The sequence below is a fragment of the Bufo bufo genome, chromosome 8 (assembly GCF_905171765.1).
Source record: "Bufo bufo chromosome 8, aBufBuf1.1, whole genome shotgun sequence".
Lineage (NCBI taxonomy): Eukaryota > Metazoa > Chordata > Amphibia > Anura > Bufonidae > Bufo > Bufo bufo.
The window spans coordinates 528,810-553,633 of NC_053396.1; the positions used below are offsets into that span (position 1 = coordinate 528,810).

Sequence of the window (24,824 nt, forward strand, 5' to 3'; positions counted from 1 at the left end):
CTTTCTACTGAGCCCGTCTTCAGCAGTGAGGTCAGACAGCGCTCGGCCCGATCAATAAAACAAGGAGTAAGAAGCGCTCACACAGAGCGAACGGGAGACCAGACTTTCTGCTGATCCCATCTTCAGCAGTGAGGACAGACAGCGCTCTGCCCAATCACTAAAACAAGGAGTAAGAAGCGCTCACACAGAATGGACGGGAGACCAGACTTTCTACTGAGCCCATCTTCAGCAGTGAGTTCAGACAGCGCTCTGCCCGATCACTAAAACAAGGAGTAAGAAGCGCTCACACAGAATGGACGGGAGACCAGACTTTCTGCTGATCCCATCTTTAGCAGTGAGGTCAGACAGCGCTCGGCCCGATCAATAAAACAAGGAGTAAGAAGCGCTCACACATTGCAGACAGGAGACCAGACTTTCTACTCTGCCCATCTTCTGCAGTCCGACAGCGCTCGGCCCAATCACTAAAACAAGGAGTAAGAAGCGCTCACACAGAGCGAACGGGAGACCAGACTTTCTGCTGAGCCCGTCTTCAGCAGTGAGGACAGACAGCGCTCGGCCCGATCAATAAAACAAGGAGTAAGAAGCGCTCACACAGAATGGACGGGAGACCAGACTTTCTGCTGATCCCATCTTCAGCAGTGAGGACAGACAGCGCTCAGCCCGATCAATAAAACAAGGAGTAAGAAGCGCTCACACATTGCAGACAGGAGACCAGACTTTCTACTGAGCCCATCTTCAGCAGTGAGGACAGACAGCGCTCTGCCTGATCAATAAAACAAGGAGTGAGAAGCGCTCACACAGAATGGACGGGAGACCAGACTTTCTGCTGATCCCATCTTCAGCAGTGAGGACAGACAGCGCTCGGCCCGATCAATAAAACAAGGAATAAGAAGCGCTCACACAGAATGGACGGGAGACCAGACTTTCTGCTGATCCCATCTTCAGCAGTGAGGACAGACAGCGCTCTGCCCAATCAGTAAAACAAGGAGTAAGAAGCGCTCACACAGAATGGACGGGAGACCAGACTTTCTACTGAGCCCATCTTCAGCAGTGAGGACAGACAGCGCTCGGCCCGATCAATAAAACAAGGAGTAAGAAGCGCTCGCACAGAATGGACGGGAGACTAGACTTTCTACTGTGCCCATCTTCAGCAGTGAGGTTAGACAGCGCTTGGCCCGATCACTAAAACAAGGAGTAAGAAGCGCTCACACAGAGCGAACGGGAGACCAGACTTTCTACTGAGCCCATCTTCAGCAGTGAGGTCAGACAGCACTCGGCCCGATCAATAAAACAAGGAGTAAGAAGCGCTCATACAGAATGGACGGGAGACCAGACTTTCTACTGAGCCCATCTTCAGCAGTGAGGACAGACAGCGCTCGGCCCGATCAATAAAACAAGGAGTAAGAAGCGCTCACACAGAATGGACGGGAGACCAGACTTTCTACTGAGCCCATCTTCAGCAGTGAGGTCAGACAGCGCTCTGCCCGATCACTAAAACAAGGAGTAAGAAGCGCTCACACAGAATGGACGGGAGACCAGACTTTCTGCTGATCCCATCTTTAGCAGTGAGGTCAGACAGCGCTCGGCCCGATCAATAAAACAAGGAGTAAGAAGCGCTCACACATTGCAGACAGGAGACCAGACTTTCTACTCTGCCCATCTTCTGCAGTCCGACAGCGCTCGGCCCAATCACTAAAACAAGGAGTAAGAAGCGCTCACACAGAGCGAACGGGAGACCAGACTTTCTGCTGAGCCCGTCTTCAGCAGTGAGGTCAGACAGCACTCGGCCCGATCAATAAAACAAGGAGTAAGAAGCGCTCACACATTGCAGACAGGAGACCAGACTTTCTGCTGAGCCCGTCTTCAGCAGTGAGGACAGACAGCGCTCGACCCAATCACTAAAACAAGGAGTAAGAAGCGCTCACACAGAATGGACGGGAGACCAGACTTTCTGCTGATCCCATCTTCAGCAGTGAGGACAGACAGCGCTCGGCCCGATCAATAAAACAAGGAGTAAGAAGCGCTCACACAGAATGGACGGGAGACCAGACTTTCTGCTGATCCCATCTTCAGCAGTGAGGTCAGACAGCGCTCGGCCCGATTGCCTCTTTTATTCATTTCAAATTTTCCAAGCCGTTCTATTTATCCACACAAATACAAAAGGAGGGACAACCCCCCCCCCCCCCCCAACCCATCTGACCAACTCTGGAAAACTCCTGACACTGTCCCATTATTACCTCCCATGATGCTCTAGATCTCACCCCCATCAGCAGGTGCCTGTGTGAAAAACCTTTAAGGGGTGGGTGGGGTTACTGATGATCCTGTCGGCAGGATAGGCCATCAATATCAGATCAGTGGGGGTCCGACCCTGTATGAGGCGCAGTGGAATTACAGCTCTGCCCTCCTGGGAGGGTGGGGCAATGTCGGGCAGGTAAACGGAGGAGAGTAGGCAGAGTCTGTCCCTGCTCAGCGGGCCCCTGCAGAGAGACCTCCACATGTCAGAACCTTAATTACTAGAGGAAATAACCCTGGGGACGGGGACAGTCTGCCTCACCCTCCTGACCTCCCACACAAAGGGCCCCTATGGCTCTGGTGGCGCCACAGGGCTTCTTTTATCCGCCACTAATCGCCATCTAGAACTGATCCTCCCTTTAAGCGAATGTGACATCAGAAAATGACCCATTGTTTGAATCGCATTTCTGTGTTCAAAAATTCTTAAAAAAATGTGTTAGAGATGGAAAATTTTTAATATTATCTATATTTAAAGAAAACCCATAAAATCCTACAGTTTTCTCACTGTCCACTAATAGCGCCACTTCCTGGTCTGTACCGATGCCTTTCCTTAGCGGTATGTACAGTGCGGTCACCATTAGCGGTATGTTACACTGCGGTCACCATTAGCGGTATGTACACTGCGGTCACCATTAGCGGTATGTACAGTGCGGTCACCATTAGCGGTATGTTACACTGCGGTCACCATTAGCGGTATGTACACTGCGGTCACCATTAGCGGTATGTACACTGCGGTCACCATTAGCGGTATGTACACTGCGGTCACCCTTAGTTGTAGGTACTGTAACGGACCGTTTCCGCAGACAAGGGGTTAAAATCCGTTTAGGCGATAAGTCCCTTTCTGAGAGACAGGCACAGCTACTGCAGAACACCAATGTCCCGAACTGGATACAAAATAGCACTCCCAACTGGAACCTCACGAATAGCTGCTAGCAGACGAACAGGGATCAGCTTACACTCCTGGCAATCGGTCTTCTAACAGCATACAGAGGATCCCCCCAATAACGAGACAAGGCTCCGTGTTGAGGGTCAAGCAGTGGTCTGACTGTACTTCACGTACAGCCTCTTTTATTCACAAACCACAAACATAGTACTGCCCACAGGGGTTTGAAATACAATAAATCAGTAATTTGCAACACATACAATGTAACTACAGCAACCAATCGTTCACACCCCCAGAGGACCAGAATGAAGACTGTGACATAGGACAAGATATGCAGCACTGTAGGATACACAGAGACAATACATCCCCACAATGCATCATGGTTCCCTCCTCTCTGTCCCGGAGACAACCGTGGCGTAATCCAATTATCTCTCAAGACAAAGAGAAGTCACCAATACACATGCGCAGACAACAGGACAGACATCACCTTTTAAACACACAATGGGACAATGGCACAATAGAAACACACCCAGCATTTCCTCCCAAGCTGACAAGTTACACTTATTATAAATTGTTACAACTTTGTGAGTTTACATTGGCCATACATATAACTAACATCAATTTAAACAGTATAACTTGGGGACAAACCTATCCAAAATTCACTTAAATAGGTTCAGGGGTTTAAAAGTTAGTATATGGCCCATAATCCAGGGGCAAGAGGCCAGCAGCCAGTCCTCTCCAAAACCCAGTGGCGAGGTTGGTTTCGCCACACATCTCCCCCCCCCCTCCCCAGGGAAGACTAACCTCGGTACCTGAGTTAGTCTGGCAGCCCACCCACAACCCAATACTGGACCTGTTGCATTGGGTAGTCTGTCTCTGTCCAGTGAGTCCACCAAGGTTATGCTGGAAGCTGGTACTCCCGGTCTCTGTGTTGCTCCCTGGCTTAGAGTCTGGCTGTTGGAGGGGGAGACCGACTGTCTCTACCCCCTGTGCTGTAAGTACAGAGACCACGTTCTCATCTGCACTGTTGTGGGGCTTACTGTCTCCCCCTGGTGCGTTAAGCTGCCGCTGGGGAGAGGGGGTAACGAGCTCCTCTCCCATACATACTTCCAGCCGCTGGGGAGGGCGACCGACCGTCTCCGCTCCCAATACAGTGTCCTGCTGCTGGGGAAAGGAGACTGGGCTCTCTATTCCCTGCTGGACCCTCTGCCGCTGGGGAATGGAGACTGGGCTCCCAATTCCCAAAAAATCACTCTGCTGCTGGGGGGCAGGAACAACTACCTCTGCCCCCTGTAACTCAGCCTGCCGCTGGGGAGGGAGGACGCTGCTCTCCTCTCCCTGCATTTCACACTGCCTTCCCGGCATATCACTCTGCTGCTGGGGGGCAGGAACAACTACCTCTGCCCCCTGTAACTCAGCCTGCCGCTGGGGAGGGAGGACGCTGCTCTCCTCTCCCTGCACTTCACACTGCTGCTGGGGAATGGAGACTGGGCTCCCAATTCCCTGCAGGACCGGTGGAGAGACCTCGGTCCCATCTCTACCGGCCACCTGGGGTCCTTCCCAGTAACACTCTACAATATCTGCCCAGCTGAATGGGTCTGGATCTGGGTCTGTCACCTTACCGCCCTGCTGAGCCTTCTCAATGGAGTGGAAGAGATCTCGGTAGTCCTGCTCCAGTTCCCACTCCAGGGTTGCTAGGTGAGCTAGGTCTTGCTCTACCTCATGGGGGTCATCCCACTCATGCCTAGCCTCCCTCTCATAGAAAATGTCCTGAAGTCTGGACTGTACAGGGCTCCCGAAGTCAGGCTCTGCAAAGGACTCCCATAACAAGCCAGGACCATAAAACTCCTCTCCCTCTGGCTTGTCATGTTCGGCTGTCCAGGGTATATACTGTGCCATATACCACCAAAGCGCCTGGTAGGCATCCTCCAGCCATAGCTCCTGCCATACCTGGTGCTCTAGTTCCTTCACCCATTCCTCCAGGGGCTGCTCTCCTAGGAAGGGCATCCGCAGGGCCACTTGCTTCTGCAACCGCTGCTCTTCACTGGGGAGACTCTCACCCCGCTGGTATTGTACACTATCCAGGGCCTGGTACCAGATGCCTTTTCTTAATGCATCCCGGCCATCCAGGTCCTCCTCCTCGTATAACACTGCTGGTTCCATCCTGTTGCTTTTAGGGTTGCTGTACTGGGACATGCGTTGTCTTTAAATTGTAGAATCCAAAGAAATGGTGTCTCCTGTAGCTGTCCTTCTGGCTGTAGGAACGATCCCGCTGCTTGCCACCAATGTAACGGACCGTTTCCGCAGACAAGGGGTTAAAATCCGTTTAGGCGATAAGCCCCTTTCTGAGAGACAGGCACAGCTACTGCAGAACACCAATGTCCCGAACTGGATACAAAATAGCACTCCCAACTGGAACCTCACGAATAGCTGCTAGCAGACGAACAGGGATCAGCTTACACTTCTGGCAATCGGTCTTCTAACAGCATACAGTGAATCCCCCCAATAACGAGACAAGGCTCCGTGTTGAGGGTCAAACAGTGGTCTGACTGTACTTCACGTACAGCCTCTTTTATTCACAAACCACAAACATAGTACTGCCCACAGGGGTTTGATATATAACCAATCAGTAATTTGCAACACATACAATGTAACTACAGCAACCAATCGTTCACGCCCCCAGAGGACCAGAATGAAGACTGGGACATAGGACAAGATATGCAGCACTGTAGGATACACAGAGACAATACATCCCCACAATGCATTATGGTTCCCTCCTCTCTGTCCCGGAGACAACCGAGGCGTAATCCAATTATCTCTCAAGACAAAGAGAAGTCACCAATACACATGCGCAGACAACAGGACAGACATCACCTTTTAAACACACAATGGCACAATAGAAACACACCCAGCATTTCCTCCCAAGCTGACAAGTTACACTTATTATAAATTGTTACAACTTTGTGAGTTTACATTGTCCATACATATAACTTACATCAATTTAAACAGTATAACTTGGGGACAAACCTATCCAAAATTCACTTGAATAGGTTCAGGGGTTTAAAGGGACACTGACAGGCCAAAACAGCATATATAGTTAGATATATCTCATTACAGGTCTTATACAGTCTTTTAAAAGCATATAAGTATCCCCCCTGTCTACCTTATAAAGAGCGAAATATAAAGTTTTATAACCTGCTTCTCCTGTCAGCAATCTGCCCAAGGGGCGGCGTTTCATGTGAAAATGCGCCCAGCCAGCCTTCCCAACTGCCGTTCTTAAGCCCCGCCCAGTTCTGAAGCGCTGCTCTGAACAGTGCATGGCTGAGGCTGCAGCTGCCTCAGTGCATGGCTGAGGCTGGTGTGTGTACGCAGGCGCGATCGCACGGCGGGGCGCAGGCGCAGAAGATTGGGCATGAACGATGCCCGGAGGATTGAATTGCGCAGGCGCAGGATCGGGACTGGGGAGAGTTCTAGCCGCCGCCCAGCGAAGTGAATAATGATGAGCTGGGCGGGGCTTAAGAACGGCAGTTGGGAAGGCTGGCTGGGCGCATTTTCACATGAAACGCCGCCCCTTGGGCAGATTGCTGACAGGAGAAGCAGGTTATAAAACTTTATATTTCGCTCTTTATAAGGTGGACAGGGGGGATACTTATATGCTTTTAAAAGACTGTATAAGACCTGTAATGAGATATATCTAACTATATATGCTGTTTTGGCCTGTCAGTGTCCCTTTAAAAGTTAGTATATAATCCAGGGGCAAGAGGCCAGCAGCCAGTCCTCTCCAAAACCCAGTGGCGAGGTTGGTTTCGCCACAGGTACATTGCGGTCACCGTTAGCGGCATGTTACACTGCGGTCACCATTAGCGGTATGTACACTGCGGTCACCGTTAGCGGTATGTACACTGCGGTCACCGTTAGCGGCATGTTACACTGCGGTCACCATTAGCGGTATGTTACACTGCGGTCACCCTTAGTTGTAGGTACACTGCGGTCACCATTAGTTGTAGGTACATTGCGGTCACCATTAGCGGTATGTACACTGGGGTCACTGTGTACTCTGCTGGCGGTGTTGCTGTTTTCACTTACCAGCTCTGTCCCCCATGATGATCTGTAAACCGCCATCTTCATTTGCCAGAACGGTTTGTCTACTGTGAACGGGTTAATTCTCTGGATCTGGAGAACATTCACTGCCCTGATGTCAACAGTTCAGAAAATAAATAGATAGAGTCTCTGTTCAGAAATACTAGTCCCCTCAAGCGCTGCAGATCTGAAGACAATGTGGGAAAAGTCTATAACTTGAAGAAAATATGTAAAAAAAGATTGCGCTGCAAGAGAGGAATCTTCTTTGTGTATAAAAGTTCACTTGTGCTCGGATCGGCTCATGCTGAGAGGGTCCCCTACCTAAGCCTATACTCCACCCCCCCCCCTACCTAGAAGCAGCAGAGTTATGCCAGAACTGCTTATCGAAGGGTAGCCTAAAGGGGGCTACCCCAATGATGAGACCTGAAAGAAGGGAGGGCTCCTGGGTGGGTTGAAATCGTTCGAACCGACAAGTGGGGGGAGGAGGGCCAGGTTTAAATAGTGAACTCCCCGCCTCCCCTCACACAAACACGGCACTCTTAATTGCCTACCACTTGTGCTCGGATCGGCTCATGCTGAGAGGGTCCCCTACCTAAGCCTATACTCCACCCCCCCAACCTAGAAGCAGCAGAGTTATGCCGGAACTGCTTATCGAAGGGTAGCCTAAAGGGGCCAAAAGAACCATGCATAGGAGTTTGAAAACTAGATAACAGAAACTACAGACCAAAACTCGAAAGCCAATGATATTTCGTATAAGGATCCGGGATATTACGCATGGAACACGTGGAACTGCGACGACCCAAATGTTTGATGACATGTACTGGCACCTTATGCATGGACGCCGCCGCTGCCGTGCCCATGTGGAAGGAATGTCCTGTGATCCAGCGAGGACCGACCCCTGGACCTGTCAACTAACCTGAATGTACGTAAGAAAGGCCGCGGTGGTTAGCCGGGCATTGACTAGTTCGAGTACGGGAGAACATGCTGCTTGGACTAAATACTACGCAGCCAAGCCTCCAAGGCCTGCACCGGACACCATCTGCTGTCCGTGGGAAAGTATCTGACCGCCACTGGTTGCCCCGGCCGTGACGTCTTGGACGAGGCCAAGGTGAGGACATAGATGGACCCGCGCCGGATGAGCTGACCTTTCCGCAAGCACCCAGCCAGCGTATTGGTGCCCATGAGCTCGCCTGACCTGAGGAATCCATGGAAGGCCAGGTACAAGGCTGTTTCTACCAGAGCGCTAACCTGTGGCCCGAACGGTTTGCCCCTGCAGTTTGCCTGTCACGGCCTGAACAAGCTAACGGTAAATAGCTGACGCCCATGTCGTTTCACAACAGACATCTTGCGCAATCCCTTCAACGCCGCTTTGATCGGGTGGGCGGAGAAGAGTGACGGTAGGTCCGGATGTAGCCTGCACCAATGGTGCTGAATACCTGCCATGTATAGTTAACAATGCTATAGGACAGGTTTAAGTGAGAGTGGCAAAAACCCCGACAAAGCCCAATAGGTGAGTGATAGGTCCCCGGCCAGCAGCCGGGTAGGTGTTCTCATATCTCTGAAACAGGCGCCAAGCTGTCTTGTAAGCCCTCAGAGTATTACTGGCCAAGGAATTGGCCATCAGTCTCTTAGCTATGGTGAGATGGGAGACTAGTCCCAGCGCAGCTGGGCCTGGTGAGGAATTATTATTATTATTTTATTTATTTTTTACCTCCATGCGTGAGAGGCGGAGTCCTGTGTGTAAACCTAAAGCGGAGAAGCCATGCGCGAGAGACTAATGGAGCCATGCGTGAGAGACTAATGGCGGAGTCATATGTGTAAAACTAAAACGGAGAAGCTCTGCGTGAGGGACTCTAATGGCGGAGTCATATGTGTAACCTAAAACGGAGAAGCCATGCGTGCGAGACTCTAATGGCGGAGTCATATGTGTAACCTAAAACGGAGAAGCCATGCGTGAGAGACTCTAATGGCGGAGTCATATGTGTAACCTAAAACGGAGAAGCCAGGCGTGAGAGACTCTAATGGCGGAGTCATATGTGTAAACCTAAAACGGAGAAGCCATGCGTGAGAGACTCTAATGGCGGAGTCATATGTGTAACCTAAAACGGAGAAGCCATGCGTGAGAGACTCTAATGGCGGAGTCATATGTGTAACCTAAAACGGAGAAGCCAGGCGTGAGAGACTCTAATGGCGGAGTCATATGTGTAAACCTAAAACGGAGAAGCCATGCGTGAGAGACTCTAATGGCGGAGTCATATGTGTAACCTAAAACGGAGAAGCCATGCGTGAGACTCTAATGGCGGAGTCATATGTGTAAACCTAAAACGGAGAAGCCATGCGTGAGAGACTCTAATGGCGGAGTCATATGTGTAACCTAAAACGGTGAAGCCATGCGTGAGATTCTAATGGCGGAGTCATATGTGTAACCTAAAACGGAGAAGCCATGCGTGAGAGACTCTAATGGCGGAGTCCTATGTGTAAACCTAAAACGGAGAAGCCATGCGTGAGAGACTAATGGCGGAGTCATATGTGTAACCTAAAACGGAGAAGCCATGCGTGAGAGACTCTAATGGCGGAGTCATATGTGTAAACCTAAAACGGAGGAGCTCTGCGTGAGACTCTAATGGCGGAGTCATATGTGTAAAACTAAAACGGAGAAGCCATGCATGAGAGACTAATGGCAGAGTCATATGTGTAACCTAAAACGGAGAAGCCATGCGTGAGAGACTCTAATGGCGGAGTCATATGTGTAACCTAAAACGGAGAAGCCATGCGTGAGAGACTCTAATGGCGGAGTCATATGTGTAAAACTAAAACGGAGAAGCCATGCATGAGAGACTAATGGCAGAGTCATATGTGTAACCTAAAACGGAGAAGCCATGCGTGAGAGACTCTAATGGCAGAGTCATATGTGTAACCTAAAACGGAGAAGCCATGCGTGAGAGACTCTAATGGCGGAGTCATATGTGTAACCTAAAACGGAGAAGCCATGCGTGAGAGACTCTAATGGCGGAGTCATATGTGTAACCTAAAACGGAGAAGCCATGCGTGAGAGACTCTAATGGCGGAGTCATATGTGTAACCTAAAACGGAGAAGCCATGCGTGAGAGACTCTAATGGCGGTGTCATATGTGTAACCTAAAACGGAGGAGCTCTGCGTGAGGGACTCTAATGGCGGAGTCGTATGTGTAAAACTAAAACGGAGAAGCCATGCGTGAGAGACTCTAATGGCGGAGTCATATGTGTAACCTAAAACGGAGAAGCCATGCGTGAGAGACTCTAATGGCGGAGTCATATGTGTAAACCTAAAACGGAGAAGCCATGCGTGCGAGACTCTAATGGCGGAGTCATATGTGTAAAACTAAAACGGAGAAGCCATGCGTGAGAGACTCTAATGGCGGAGTCATATGTGTAACCTAAAACGGAGAAGCCATGCGTGAGAGACTCTAATGGCGGAGTCATATGTGTAACCTAAAACGGGGAAGCCATGCGTGAAAGACACTAATGGCGGAGTCATATGTGTAACCTAAAACGGAGCAGCCATGCGTGAGAGACTCTAATGGCGGAGTCATATGTGTAACCTAAAACGGTGAAGCCATGCGTGAGATTCTAATGGCGGAGTCATATGTGTAACCTAAAACGGAGAAGCCAGGCGTGAGAGACTCTAATGGCGGAGTCATATGTGTAACCTAAAACGGAGAAGCCATGCGTGAGAGACTCTAATGGCGGAGTCATATGTGTAACCTAAAACGGAGAAGCCATGCGTGAGAGACTCTAATGGCGGAGTCATATGTGTAACCTAAAACGGAGAAGCCATGCGTGAGAGACTCTAATGGCGGTGTCATATGTGTAACCTAAAACAGAGGAGCTCTGCGTGAGGGACTCTAATGGCGGAGTCGTATGTGTAAAACTAAAACGGAGAAGCCATGCGTGAGAGACTCTAATGGCGGAGTCGTATGTGTAACCTAAAACGGAGAAGCCATGCGTGAGAGACTCTAATGGCGGAGTCATATGTGTAACCTAAAACGGAGAAGCCATGCGTGAGAGACTCTAATGGCGGAGTCATATGTGTAAACCTAAAACGGAGAAGCCATGCGTGAGAGACTCTAATGGCGGAGTCATATGTGTAACCTAAAACGGAGAAGCCATGCGTGAGAGACTCTAATGGCGGAGTCATATGTGTAACCTAAAACGGAGAAGCCATGCGTGAGAGACTCTAATGGCGGAGTCATATGTGTAACCTAAAACGGAGAAGCCATGCGTGAGAGACTCTAATGGCGGAGTCATATGTGTAAACCTAAAACGGAGAAGCCATGCGTGAGAGACTCTAATGGCGGAGTCATATGTGTAAACCTAAAACGGAGAAGCCATGCGTGAGAGACTCTAATGGCGGAGTCATATGTGTAACCTAAAACGGAGAAGCCATGCGTGAGAGACTCTAATGGCGGAGTCATATGTGTAAAACTAACACGGAGCAGCCAGGCGTGAGAGACTCTAATGGCAGATCCGTATGTGTAAACCTAAAACGGAGAAGCCATGCGTGAGAGATTCTAATGGCGGAGTCATATGTGTAAAACTAACACGGAGAAGCCATGCGTGAGAGACTCAAAAATGTATTTTTTTTATTTTTTATTTATTTATTTATTTTTTGACTATCAACCACTTAAGCAGCTCCCGTATGGGCACAGCTCTGAGTACGAGCATGAAGAGCATGGTATAACGCAGATCATCTGCACGGACTAACTAACATCCTGTGCCTAAATAACCCCCTCTGAACCTAATGTACGGCCGGCAGCAGGAAGCCAGCCACCGCCTATGATCTGCTCCCCCTGACCGAGCCTAGTACTCCTTCCCCTGATCCCTGCCTACCTAACAGCACGGCGGCCCGTGCCAGACTTTATTGAAGATGAGGAGCCTTACCCCCCAGCCGCGTGGGGAGCTCACGCTGCTCCCTGGCAGAATGCACCAGTGCGGGGGGAGCCCCCTCCTCAGCTAGGGCCGACCCACCGCCGGCTGGACACTCGTACCGCGTGGGGAGCAGCGCCACTCCCTGGCAATGTGCACCGGATCAGAGGGAGCCCTTCCTTTACCGTGGGCCCCGGCCCCCGCTGGTTTGAACCGTGAGCCGCGTGAGGAGCCGCACAGCTCCCTGGCATTGTGTGCCGGTGCGGGAGTGCCCCCCCTCACCTAGGGGCTGGTTATTGTGACTGGAACCCGCTGGGAGACTGAAGCCTAACTGGACCTACCTGTGACCGTGAAGGCTGACCTCCCAGGCCGTGGCTGACCCACGTGCGTAGTCGTGACGCAACTACCCGTAGATGCCAACCCAGTGCCTGTAGTTAACGGGAGTGCGACCGAGTCTGTGGATGTGACCGACTAGCCCCTGTAGTCGTGAGGGGACCCTACATCGAGAGTAGCGGTAACGGACCATCGCCTGTAGACGTGGTAGTATTACCTCATGAGTCTGTTGACATGAGACTAATGCCTGCAGTCGTGGCTGGTCTTAATAATGAGTCTGTAGTCGTAACGGATTTGTGCCTGCAGTCGTGGCAGGGCTTTAGAGCGGGTCTGTAGTCGTGACAGACTGATGCCTGCAGTCGTGGCAGGGCTTTAGAGCGGGTCTGTAGTCGTGACAGACTGATGCCTGCAGTCGTGGCAGGGCTTTATAACGAGTCTGTAGTCGTGACAGACTGATGCCTGCAGTCGTGGCAGGGCTTTATAACGGGTCTGTAGTCGTGACAGACCTGGCAAAGCAACATTCCTATCTATACCATTATATATATATATATATATATATATATATATATATATATATAATTTTATTTTATTTATTTTTTTACCCCCACCAAAGGCCACGACTGTAGGCGCCACCCTGTAAGAGATGCGCCAGAGGCCTGGACATAATAGTCCACCGTCCCCCAAGCCTATGCAGGAGAAAAGAGGGGGTTGGCCCCCGCATGCACCACCCCTGACTCACCTGGCGGCCATGACAGCCACGAACCCCACAGTATTGTAAGTTAGCCCACCACCTGTGGACCTGAATAACCAAGGACAGACGTGTGAGTGAGCGCACGCCGGCTGGGCGACCCTTCACTCATGCCACCGCTCCCTAGCTAACCACCGGATTATTGTGACTGCGCCCGAACCAACCCCCTGACTGACCGTATGGGCTTACAGGCGGCCCGGCTGCGTGCGCAAAGTGACGTGGCCAGCCCCCCTCCTTGAAGCCCTCTTTATATTTGATCCTTGAACATATTCCAAATTTATTTTAAAATTTTTTATTTTTTTTTTATTTTTTTTTATACTCCTGCCTTAGTACCTAGCCACTGTGCCTGAGCAGAGGAGCCCTGCACCAGGACTGCAGTACCAGTATGGGCCTGTAGGTGTCGCCCTCTATCAGTCAGGACCTGCTGGAGCGCAGCAAGCCAGTGATTCCCTTCTAGGTTAGAATTAACCATTGAAATCCTAACTTGTTATACAGTGAACATGTCTGAGTATCTGCTTATCTCGTCTTGCCTGAGTTTGGCGCAGTAAAGAAGACGAGTTTGTTCTGCAGCGGATTCCTAGACATGACTGAAAGTCACATAAGCATGTCCACCTTCACAGCCTCGCTAATTGTAATTACCAGGAGAACGTGCATCAGGATCGGCTGTGAGGGATTTGCGCTCCGCCATGTGGAACATTGCATCCCGTGCCCACCGCTATCGACTATTTGTACAGGGAAAGCCGCGGCGTATTAATCGCCTATAGGTTTCGGCTTCCGTCCCCTGATCCTGCAGCTGAACCTCCGCTTACTGATTGCAGCTAATGAATAGATCCCTGTGTGAGCGGACGGCGTTTTCCTCTACGGTGGAACGAATGTTTATGTTCTGATATGGGAGTGAGTGATATATAACGCTGCGTCGTGGAGCCGACGGCCGGCGTGACCGATGCTCAGGGTATGCGAGCGGACGTCGGGACCCGTCGCTGCTGAGCCACAGGTGAGGGGTGCCCGCCTGGGGGACGCTGCATGTGGGAGCGGGGGTGCTTAGCGCAGGGCCTGGAGCGGATCGGGGTGCCGGAAGCGATCGGGAGTGCGGGCAGTCTCCAGCGCAGCTGGGGACCGGCGGCACGCTCGGCAGCCCCACATGTTATACATAGCGAGACGGGTGTGCAAGTCACCCTGCCTACCTAATCACCGTAGCGACGAGCTCGACGCAGCTGATCCCCCGATCCTCCAGTGACGCATGCCCTTCTCTGGCACCAACCCACAAGCCGATTCGAAATCGTTCGAACCGACAAGTGGGGGGAGGAGGGCCAGGTTTAAATAGTGAACGCCCCGCCTCCCCTCACACAAATACGGCACTCTTAATTGCCTACCACTTATAAAATCTTCAACTAGTGGGATCACTTGCCAACCTTATAATCCAACGTGTGTATGGAAACCTGTAGGTAATGGAAAAAACGCACTATGGTGTAGCAGGTTCCAAGTATCAGACGCACCATGTGAATAGGTTATACTCACAAGATTCCTGATTTGTCAAAGCGTGTAGAAATATTATTCGTATCACAGTAGAACTCTGCTGGAAAAGTAGAACTCTGCTGGAAAAGTAGAACTCTGCTGGAAAAAGAGAACTATAGTGTAGTATGTCACAGCACTTGATCTGCCTGCAAACAGATTATACTCACAGAGCTTCACTTGTCAGGTGCCCCAGACGAAGCATCACCGCGAAACCCGGGTCGGGCATTACTCCAGATATTTTATATGTCTTATAGTTGTACTTTCTGCTAGTATTAAATAGTTTTTACCTGACCTTTGGTGCGCACCTACTTCTCTTGCGACTTCATCCTTGAGAGCTTTTAACATCGATGTTGGCTGCTATCCAGGTTTTTGAGCTATCTATGAAAAATTCCACAAGATCTAATACACGCACCTGACAAGTGAAGCTCTGTGAGTATAATCTGTTTGCAGGCAGATCAAGTGCTGTGACATACTACACTATAGTTCTCTTTTTCCAGCAGAGTTCTACTGTGATACGAATAATATTTCTACACGCTTTGACAAATCAGGAATCTTGTGAGTATAACCTATTCACATGGTGCGTCTGATACTTGGAACCTGCTACACCATAGTGCGTTTTTTCCATTACCTACAGGTTTCCATACACACGTTGGATTATAAGGTTGGCAAGTGATCCCACTAGTTGAAGATTTTATAAGTGAACTTTTATACACAAAGAAGATTCCTCTCTTGCAGCGCAATCTTTTTTTTCATATTTTCTGATGTCAACAGTGACAATCTGCTGGAAATCCCAATGGTCCGGGACCTAGGTGCACATAGAGCAGGACACATGCAGGTTGGCGGTATTTTATGTTTGGCTGTGCAGATTGAAGGTTTGTTGGTGACTCTTCTCTTCTCTGTGCAGGAGCTGTCAGCTGAGTGGCGGCAGCTTCTCCATGGCGGCAGGCGACATCCTGTACATTGATATAACCCGGCGGTGGAACAGCCAAGAGCACAAAGAGTCCGGTAATGTCGGCCGAGGATCAGGACTCGTGTGTCACACTGGGTGGAGCAGCAAAACTCCACATGTCAGAGCAGGAGAAATAATAAGCAGGTGCCAGTCTACACTGTACATCTGGCATTGTATTCATAAAGCTGGGATTCATCTATGTAGGTGTGTTGCATATCTACCTAGTGTTAACACTGCAGCATATGGCGGTACTATGACGAGCACTGATGACTATATTACAGCGCTGCATCAGGCGATCCACGATCAGCTCTGTACATGTGGTAAGGGAGCAGATGTGTTGGGACCGGCATCCTGCTAGTGGGACCACAATACTCTGCTCTAATCATCCTGATCGTCTGAGTTCATGAATACAATGTTAGACCTATTGTATACACTGACACAGATACACACCGATCCAATGCCACCAATTATATTGATATTTATCTTCTCCCCCATGAATCCATCGGAACAGAAACAAACCTGTACTATCTGCTGTACAGTACACTGCCTCTCCATACTACACACACCTGTACTATCTGCTGTACAGTACACTGCCTCTCCATACTACACACACCTGTACTATCTGCTGTACAGTACACTGCCTCTCCATACTACACACACCTGTACTATCTGCTGTACAGTACACTGCCTCTCCATACTACACACACCTGTACTATCTGCTGTACAGTACACTGCCTCTCCATACTACACACACCTGTACTATCTGCTGTACAGTACACTGTCTCTCCATACTACACACACCTGTACTATCTGCTGTACAGTACACTGCCTCTCCATCCTACACACACCTGTACTATCTGCTATACAGTACACTGCCTCTCCATCCTACACACACCTGTACTATCTGCTGTACAGTACACTGTCTCTCCATACTACACACACCTGTACTATCTGCTGTACAGTACACTGCCTCTCCATACTACACACACCTGTACTATCTGCTGTACAGTACACTGCCTCTCCATCCTACACACACCTGTACTATCTGCTATACAGTACACTGCCTCTCCATACTACACACACCTGTGCTATCTGCTGTACAGTACACTGCTTCTCCATACTACACACACCTGTACTATCTGCTGTACAGTACACTGCCTCTCCATATTACACACACCTGTACTATCTGCTGTACAGTACACTACCTCTCCATACTACACACACTTGTACTATCTGCTGTACAGTACACTGCCTCTCCATACTACACACACCTGTACTATCTGCTGTACAGTACACTGCCTCTCCATCCTACACACACCTGTACTATCTGCTATACAGTACACTGCCTCTTCATACTACACACACCTGTGCTATCTGCTGTACAGTACACTGCTTCTCCATACTACACACACCTGTACTATCTGCTGTACAGTACACTACCTCTCCATACTACACACGCCTGTACTAACTGCTGTACAGTACACTGCCTCTCCATACTACACACACCTGTACTATCTGCTGTACAGTACACTGCCTCTCCATACTACACACACCTGTACTATCTGCTGTACAGTACACTGCCTCTCCATACTACACACACCTGTACTATCTGCTGTACAGTACACTACCTCTCCATACTACACACACCTGTACTATCTGCTGTACAGTACACTGCCTCTCCATACTACACACACCTGTACTATCTGCTGTACAGTACACTGTCTCTCCATACTACACACACCTGTACTATCTGCTGTACAGTACACTGCCTCTCCATACTACACACACCTGTGCTATCTGCTGTACAGTACACTGCCTCTCCATACTACCCACACCTGTACTATCTGCTGTACAGTACACTACCTCTCCATACTACACACACCTGTACTATCTGCTGTACAGTACACTGCTTCTCAATACTACACACACCTGTACTATCTGCTGTACAGTACACTGCCTCTCCATACTACACACACCTGTACTATCTGCTGTACAGTACACTGCCTCTCCATACTACACACACCTGTACTATCTGCTGTACAGTACACTGTCTCTCCATACTACACACACCTGTACTATCTGCTGTACAGGACACTACCTCTCCATACTACACACACCTGTACTATCTGCTGTACAGGACACTACCTCTCCATACTACACACACCTGTACTATCTGCTGTACAGTACACTGCCTCTCCATACTACACACACCTGTACTATCTGCTGTACAGGACACTGTCTCTCCATACTACACACACACCTGTACTATCTGCTGGACAGGACACTGCTTCTCAATACTACACACACCTGTACTATCTGCTGTACAGTACACTGCCTCTCCATACTACACACACCTGTACTATCTGCTGTACAGTACACTGCCTCTCCATACTACACACACACACCTGTACTATCTGCTGTACAGGACACTGCCTCTCCATACTACACACACCTGCATTATCTGCTGTACAGTACACTGCCTCTCCATACTACACACACCTGTATTATCTGCTGTACAGTACACTGCCTCTCCATACTACACACACCTGTACTATCTGCTGTACAGTACACTGCCTCTCCATACTACACACACCTGTGCTATCTGCTGTACAGTACAATGCCTCTCCATACTACACACACCTGTGCTATCTGCTGTACAGTACAATGCCTCTCCATACTACACACACCTGTACTATCTGCTGTATAGTACACTGCCTCTCCATACTACACACATCTACATAATCTGCTGTACAGTACAATGCCTCTCCATACTACACACACCTGTGCTATCTGCTGTACAGTACAATGCCTCTCCATACTACACACACCTGTACTATCTGCTGTATAGTACACTGCCTCTCCATACTACACACATCTACATAATCTGCTGTACAGTACACTGCCTCTCCATACTACACACACCTGTACTATCTGCTGTACAGTACACTGCCTCTCCATACTACACACACACCTGTACTATCTGCTGTACAGTACACTGCCTCTCCATACTACAGACCTGTATTATCTGCTGTACAGTACACTGCATTTCCATACTACACACACCTGTATTATCAGCTGTACAGTACACTGCCTCTCCATACTACACACACCTGTATTATCTGCTGTACAGTACACTGCCTCTCCATACTACACACACCTGTATTATCTGCTGCTGCTCCATACTACACACACCTGTACTATCTGCTGTACAGTACACTGCCTCTCCATACTACACACACCTGTGCTATCTGCTGTACAGTACACTGCCTCTCCATACTACACACACCTGTACTATCTGCTGTACAGTACACTACCTCTCCATACTACACACACCTGTACTATCTGCTGTACAGTACACTGCCTCTCCATACTACACACACCTGTACTATCTGCTGTACAGTACACTGCCTATCCATACTACACACACCTGTACTATCTGCTGTACAGGACACTGCCTCTCCATACTACACACACCTGCATTATCTGCTGTACAGTACACTGCCTCTCCATACTACAGTCCTGTATTATCTGCTGTACAGTACACTGCCTCTCCATACTACACACACCTGTACTATCTGCTGTACAGGACACTGCCTCTCCATACTACACACACCTGTGCTATCTGCTGAACAGTACACTGCCTCTCAATACTACACACACCTGTATTATCTGCTGTACAGTACACTGCCTCTCCATACTACACACACCTGTACTATCTGCTGTACAGTACACTGCCTCTCCATACTACACACACCTGTGCTATCTGCTGTACAGTACACTACCTCTCCATACTACACACACCTGTGCTATCTGCTGTACAGTACAATGCCTCTCCATACTACACACACCTGTATTATCTGCTGTACAGTACACTGCATTTCCATACTACACACACCTGTATTATCAGCTGTACAGTACACTGCCTCTCCATACTACACACATCTATATAATCTGCTGTACAGTACACTGCCTCTCCATACTACACACACCTGTACTATCTGCTGTACAGTACACTGCCTCTCCATACTACACACACACCTGTATTATCTGCTGTACAGTACACTGCCTCTCCATACTACACACATCTATATAATCTGCTGTACAGTACGCTGCCTCTCCATACTACACACACCTGTATTATCAGCTGTACAGTACACTGCCTCTCCATACTACACACACACCTGTATTATCTGCTCTACAGTACACTGCCTCTCCATACTACATACATCTATATAATCTGCTGTACAGTTCACTGCCTCTCCATACTACACACACCTTTACTATCTGCTGTACAGTACACTGCCTCTCCATACTACACACACCTGTATTATCTGCTGCTGCTCCATACTACACACACCTGTATTATCTGCTGCTGCTCCATACTACACACACCTGTATTTTCTGCTGTACAGTGTGCTGCCTCTCCATACTACACACACCTGTACTATCTGCTGTACAGTACACTGCCTCTCCATACTACATACACCTGTATTATCTGCTGTACAGTACACTGCCTCTCCATACTACACACACCTGTACTATCTGCTGTACAGTACACTGCCTCTCCATACTACATACACCTGTATTATCTGCTGTACAGTACACTGCCTCTCCATACTACACACACCTGTACTATCTGCTGTACAGTACACTGCCTCTCCATACTACACACGCCTGTACTAACTGCTGTACAGTACACTGCCTCTCCATACTACACACACCTGTACTATCTGCTGTACAGTACACTGCCTCTCCATACTACACACACCTGTGCTATCTGCTGTACAGTACACTGCCTCTCCATACTACACACACCTGTATTATCTGCTGCTGCTCCATACTACACACACCTGTATTATCTGCTGCTGCTCCATACTACACACGCCTGTATTTTCTGCTGTACAGTACACTGCCTCTCCATACTACACACACCTGTACTATCTGCTGTACAGTATACTGCCTCTCCATACTACACACACCTGTGCTATCTGCTGTACAGTACACTGCCTCTCCATACTACACACACCTGTATTATCTGCTGCTGCTCCATACTACACACACCTGTATTATCTGCTGCTGCTCCATACTACACACGCCTGTATTTTCTGCTGTACAGTGTGCTGCCTCTCCATGCGGCGCAGGCCTTTCTGTGCAGGTGTACAACTATAACCTCGTTGTGGGTAGTGCAGTTTCCAGCAGTGTTCATACAATCTGGTCTCCTGGGGCCCCTCCTCACCATCTATCTCTTCATTTGCAGGGATGTGTCTGCAGGCGTTCTTCGAGGCTTTCTTCCACTTGGCGCGGCGGCGTTATAAAGGGCTAGCGCTTCATGAGAAGGTGCAGTCCCTGGTGGAATTCTGTGAATGTCAGCTGGACTCAGTGGAGGAGAAGAGACTGCTTTGCAGCAGGGCACTGGCTGAACAGAGAAACGCCTTTTCCACCTACCGCCAGGCAAGCATTCACAGGACCTCATATCCGGTGCACCGCGCCAGTGCGCCCTGCAAACTGACAGATTACAAGCTCCAGCATTCCTGAGCATCGCCCCTTGACTGACTGGTGGCCTCTGCTACAACCATCTCTGTGCCTGCAGGTGACAGAGTTAATCCCTACAATCCCATGAGCTCTATATTTGTTTGGCCCTAACACCTCTCTACTCTACCGGTTGCAGTACCTAGTGTGCACCCATGGGTGGCACTGTTACAATTGTAGTCTATGGTCATTCACTGCTGGATCTGGTCAACAGTCCTTGATTGCTGGAGTCCGCTAGCATGGCCGGGTCAAACACTGCATCGGAAAAGGGTTTACAGATGACATGATGAATCGGTGTGGTAGTCGCCTGCGCAGGGTTTACAGCTGACAGATGGTGAATCGGAGCAGTCGTTGCCGGCACAGGATTTACAGATGACATGATGAATCGGTGCAGTTGTCGCCTGCGCAGGGTTTACAGATGACAGATGGTGAATCGGAGCAGTCGTTGCCTGCACAGGGTTTACAGATGACATGATGAATCGGTGCGGTTGTCGCCTGCGCAGGGTTTACAGATGACAGATGGTGAATCGGAGCAGTCGTTGCCTGCACAGGGTTTACAGATGACATGATGAATCGGTGCGGTTGTCGCCTGCGCAGGGTTTACAGCTGACAGATGGTGAATCGAAGCAGTCGTTGCCTGCACAGGGTTTACAGATGACATGATGAATCGGTGCAGTTGTCGCCTGCGCAGGGTTTACAGCTGACAGATGGTGAATCGGAGCAGTCGTTGCCTGCACAGGGTTTACAGATGACATGATGAATCGGTGCGGTTGTCGCCTGCGCAGGGTTTACAGCTGACAGATGGTGAATCGGAGCAGTCGTTGCCGGCACAGGATTTACAGATGACATGATGAATCGGTGCGGTTGTCGCCTGCGCAGGGTTTACAGATGACAGATGGTGAATCGGAGCAGTCGTTGCCGGCACAGGATTTACAGATGACATGATGAATCGGTGTGGTTGTCGCCTGCGCATGGTTTACAGCTGACAGATGGTGAATCGGAGCAGTCGTTGCCTGCACAGGGTTTACAGATGACATGATGAATCGGTGCAGTTGTCGCCTGCGCAGGGTTTACAGCTGACAGATGGTGAATCGGAGCAGTCGTTGCCTGCACAGGGTTTACAGATGACATGATGAATCGGTGTGGTTGTCGCCTGCGCAGGGTTTACAGCTGACAGATGGTGAATCGGAGCAGTCGTTGCTGGCACAGGATTTACAGATGACATGATGAATCGGTGCAGTTGTCGCCTGCGCAGGGTTTACAGCTGACAGATGGTGAATCGGAGCAGTCGTTGCCTGCACAGGGTTTACAGATGACATGATGAATCGGTGTGGTTGTCGCCTGCGCAGGGTTTACAGATGACAGATGGTGAATCGGAGCAGTCGTTGCCTGCACAGGGTTTACAGATGACATGATGAATCGGTGCAGTTGTCGCCTGCGCAGGGTTTACAGATGACAGATGGTGAATCGGAGCAGTCGTTGCCTGCACAGGGTTTACAGATGACATGATGAATCGGTGCAGTTGTCGCCTGCGCAGGGTTTACAGTTTACACACAGTAAATCGGTGCACTTGCCACCTGCGCAGGATTTCCAGGTGACACACAGGGAATCGGTGCGGTCGTCACCTGTGCCGGGTTTACAGTTTACACACAGTGACTTGGTGCGGTAGTCGCTTGCACAGAGTTTACAGCTGACAGATGGTGAATCGGTGCAGTAGTTGCCTGCGCAGGGTTTACAGCTTACGCGGTGAATCGGTTCGGTAGCCGTCTGCACAGGGTTTACAGCTGACACACAGTGAATCAGAGCAGTAGTCGCTTGCACAGGGTTTACAGCTTGCACACAGTGAATCAATGCAGTTGCCACCTGCGCAGGGTTTCCAGGTGACAAACAGTGAATCGGTGCAGTTGGTGCCTGCGCAGGGTTTACAGCTGACACTCCGTTCGTCTACTGTGTTTTTCAACTTTGTGTTTGCCACCAAACAACCCGAGCAGATGAGCTGCTGCCCCCTGACTGCCTGTGAGGGGCCCCAGCGGGTCAGAGGTCAGGTCTTAATCCATGATGTTAGTCCAGCAGTCTCTGTATAAATGCTATTCTACTTCTGAGGTTCTGTACCTGTGTCTCTGTTCAGAGGGAAAGTGGGGGGAGTCAGCAGCAGACACGCCCATTATTTATTTAATATATATTTTACACATAATTGACGGTGTATCCTGAGGCCAATGACAGACGACCCTCAGTACTAACGAGACGGCTCTTAATAACTGCGCTTAGGTCACATGACATAGCAGCAGAATAATGAGTGCATCTCTGGAGGATAAGAGATGATATTACAGCAAAATAGTGAGCGCACCTCTGGAGGATAAGACATGATATTACAGCAGAATAGTGAGAGCAGCTCTGGAGGTAACTGGAGGATAAGACATGATGTTACAGCAGAATAGTGAGCGCAGCTCTGGAGGACAAGATATGATATTACAGCAGAATAGTGAGCGCACCTCTGGAGGATAAGACATGATGTTACAGCAGAATAGTGAGTGCATCTCTGGAGGATAAGATGATATTACAGCAGAATAGTGAGCGCACCTCTGGAGGATAAGACATGATATTACAGCAGAATAGTGAGAGCAGCTCTGGAGGTAACTGGAGGATAAGACATGATGTTACAGCAGAATAGTGAGCGCAGCTCTGGAGGACAAGATATGATATTACAGCAGAATAGTGAGCGCACCTCTGGAAGATAAGACATGATGTTACAGCAGAATAGTGAGTGCATCTCTGGAGGATAAGATGATATTACAGCAGAATAGTGAGCGCACCTCTGGAGGATAAGACATGATATTACAGCAGAATAGTGAGAGCAGCTCTGGAGGTAACTGGAGGATAAGACATGATGTTACAGCAGAATAGTGAGCGCAGCTCTGGAGGACAAGATATGATATTACAGCAGAATAGTGAGCGCACCTCTGGAAGATAAGACATGATGTTACAGCAGAATAGTGAGTGCATCTCTGGAGGATAAGATGATATTACAGCAGAATAGTGAGAGCATCTCTGGAGGATAAGACATGATATTAAAGCAAAATAGCGAGCGCAGCTCTGGAGGTGACTGAAGGATAAGACATTATAGTACAGCAGAATAGGGAGAGCAGCTCTGGAGATGACTGGAGGATAAGACATGATGTTACAGTAGAATAGTGAGCGCAGCTCTGGAGGATAAGACATGATATTACAGCAAAATAGCGACCGCAGCTCTGGAGGATAAGACATGATAGCACAGCAGAATAGTGAGCGCAGCTCTGGAGATGACTGGAGGATAAGACATGATAGTACAGCAGAATAGTGAGCGCAGCTCTGGAGATGACTGGAGGATAAGACATGATAGTACAGCAGAATAGTGAGCGCAGCTCTGGAGATGACTGGAGGATAAGACATGATGTTACAGTAGAATAGCGACCGCAGCTCTGGAGGATAAGACATGATAGCACAGCAGAATAGTGAGCGCAGCTCTGGAGATGACTGGAGGATAAGACATGATAGTACAGCAGAATAGTGAGCGCAGCTCTGGAGATGACTGGAGGATAAGACATGATAGT

At 49.4% G+C, this 24,824-nt stretch overlaps 1 protein-coding gene across 1 annotated transcript in view; it reads left to right on the top strand.

Moving 5' to 3' along the window:
• Positions 1 to 23,249, top strand: part of TTLL11 (tubulin tyrosine ligase like 11) — a 61,407-nt gene extending 38,158 nt beyond the window's left edge. Inside the window, exons 8-9 of the mRNA XM_040405430.1 lie at positions 15,661 to 15,761; positions 20,963 to 23,249. Of these exons, the coding sequence (XP_040261364.1) occupies positions 15,661 to 15,761; positions 20,963 to 21,240 (379 nt within the window). The 3' untranslated portion in view covers positions 21,241 to 23,249. The remainder of the gene's footprint in view (positions 1 to 15,660; positions 15,762 to 20,962) is intronic.
• The last annotated feature ends 1,575 nt before the right edge of the window (positions 23,250 to 24,824 follow it).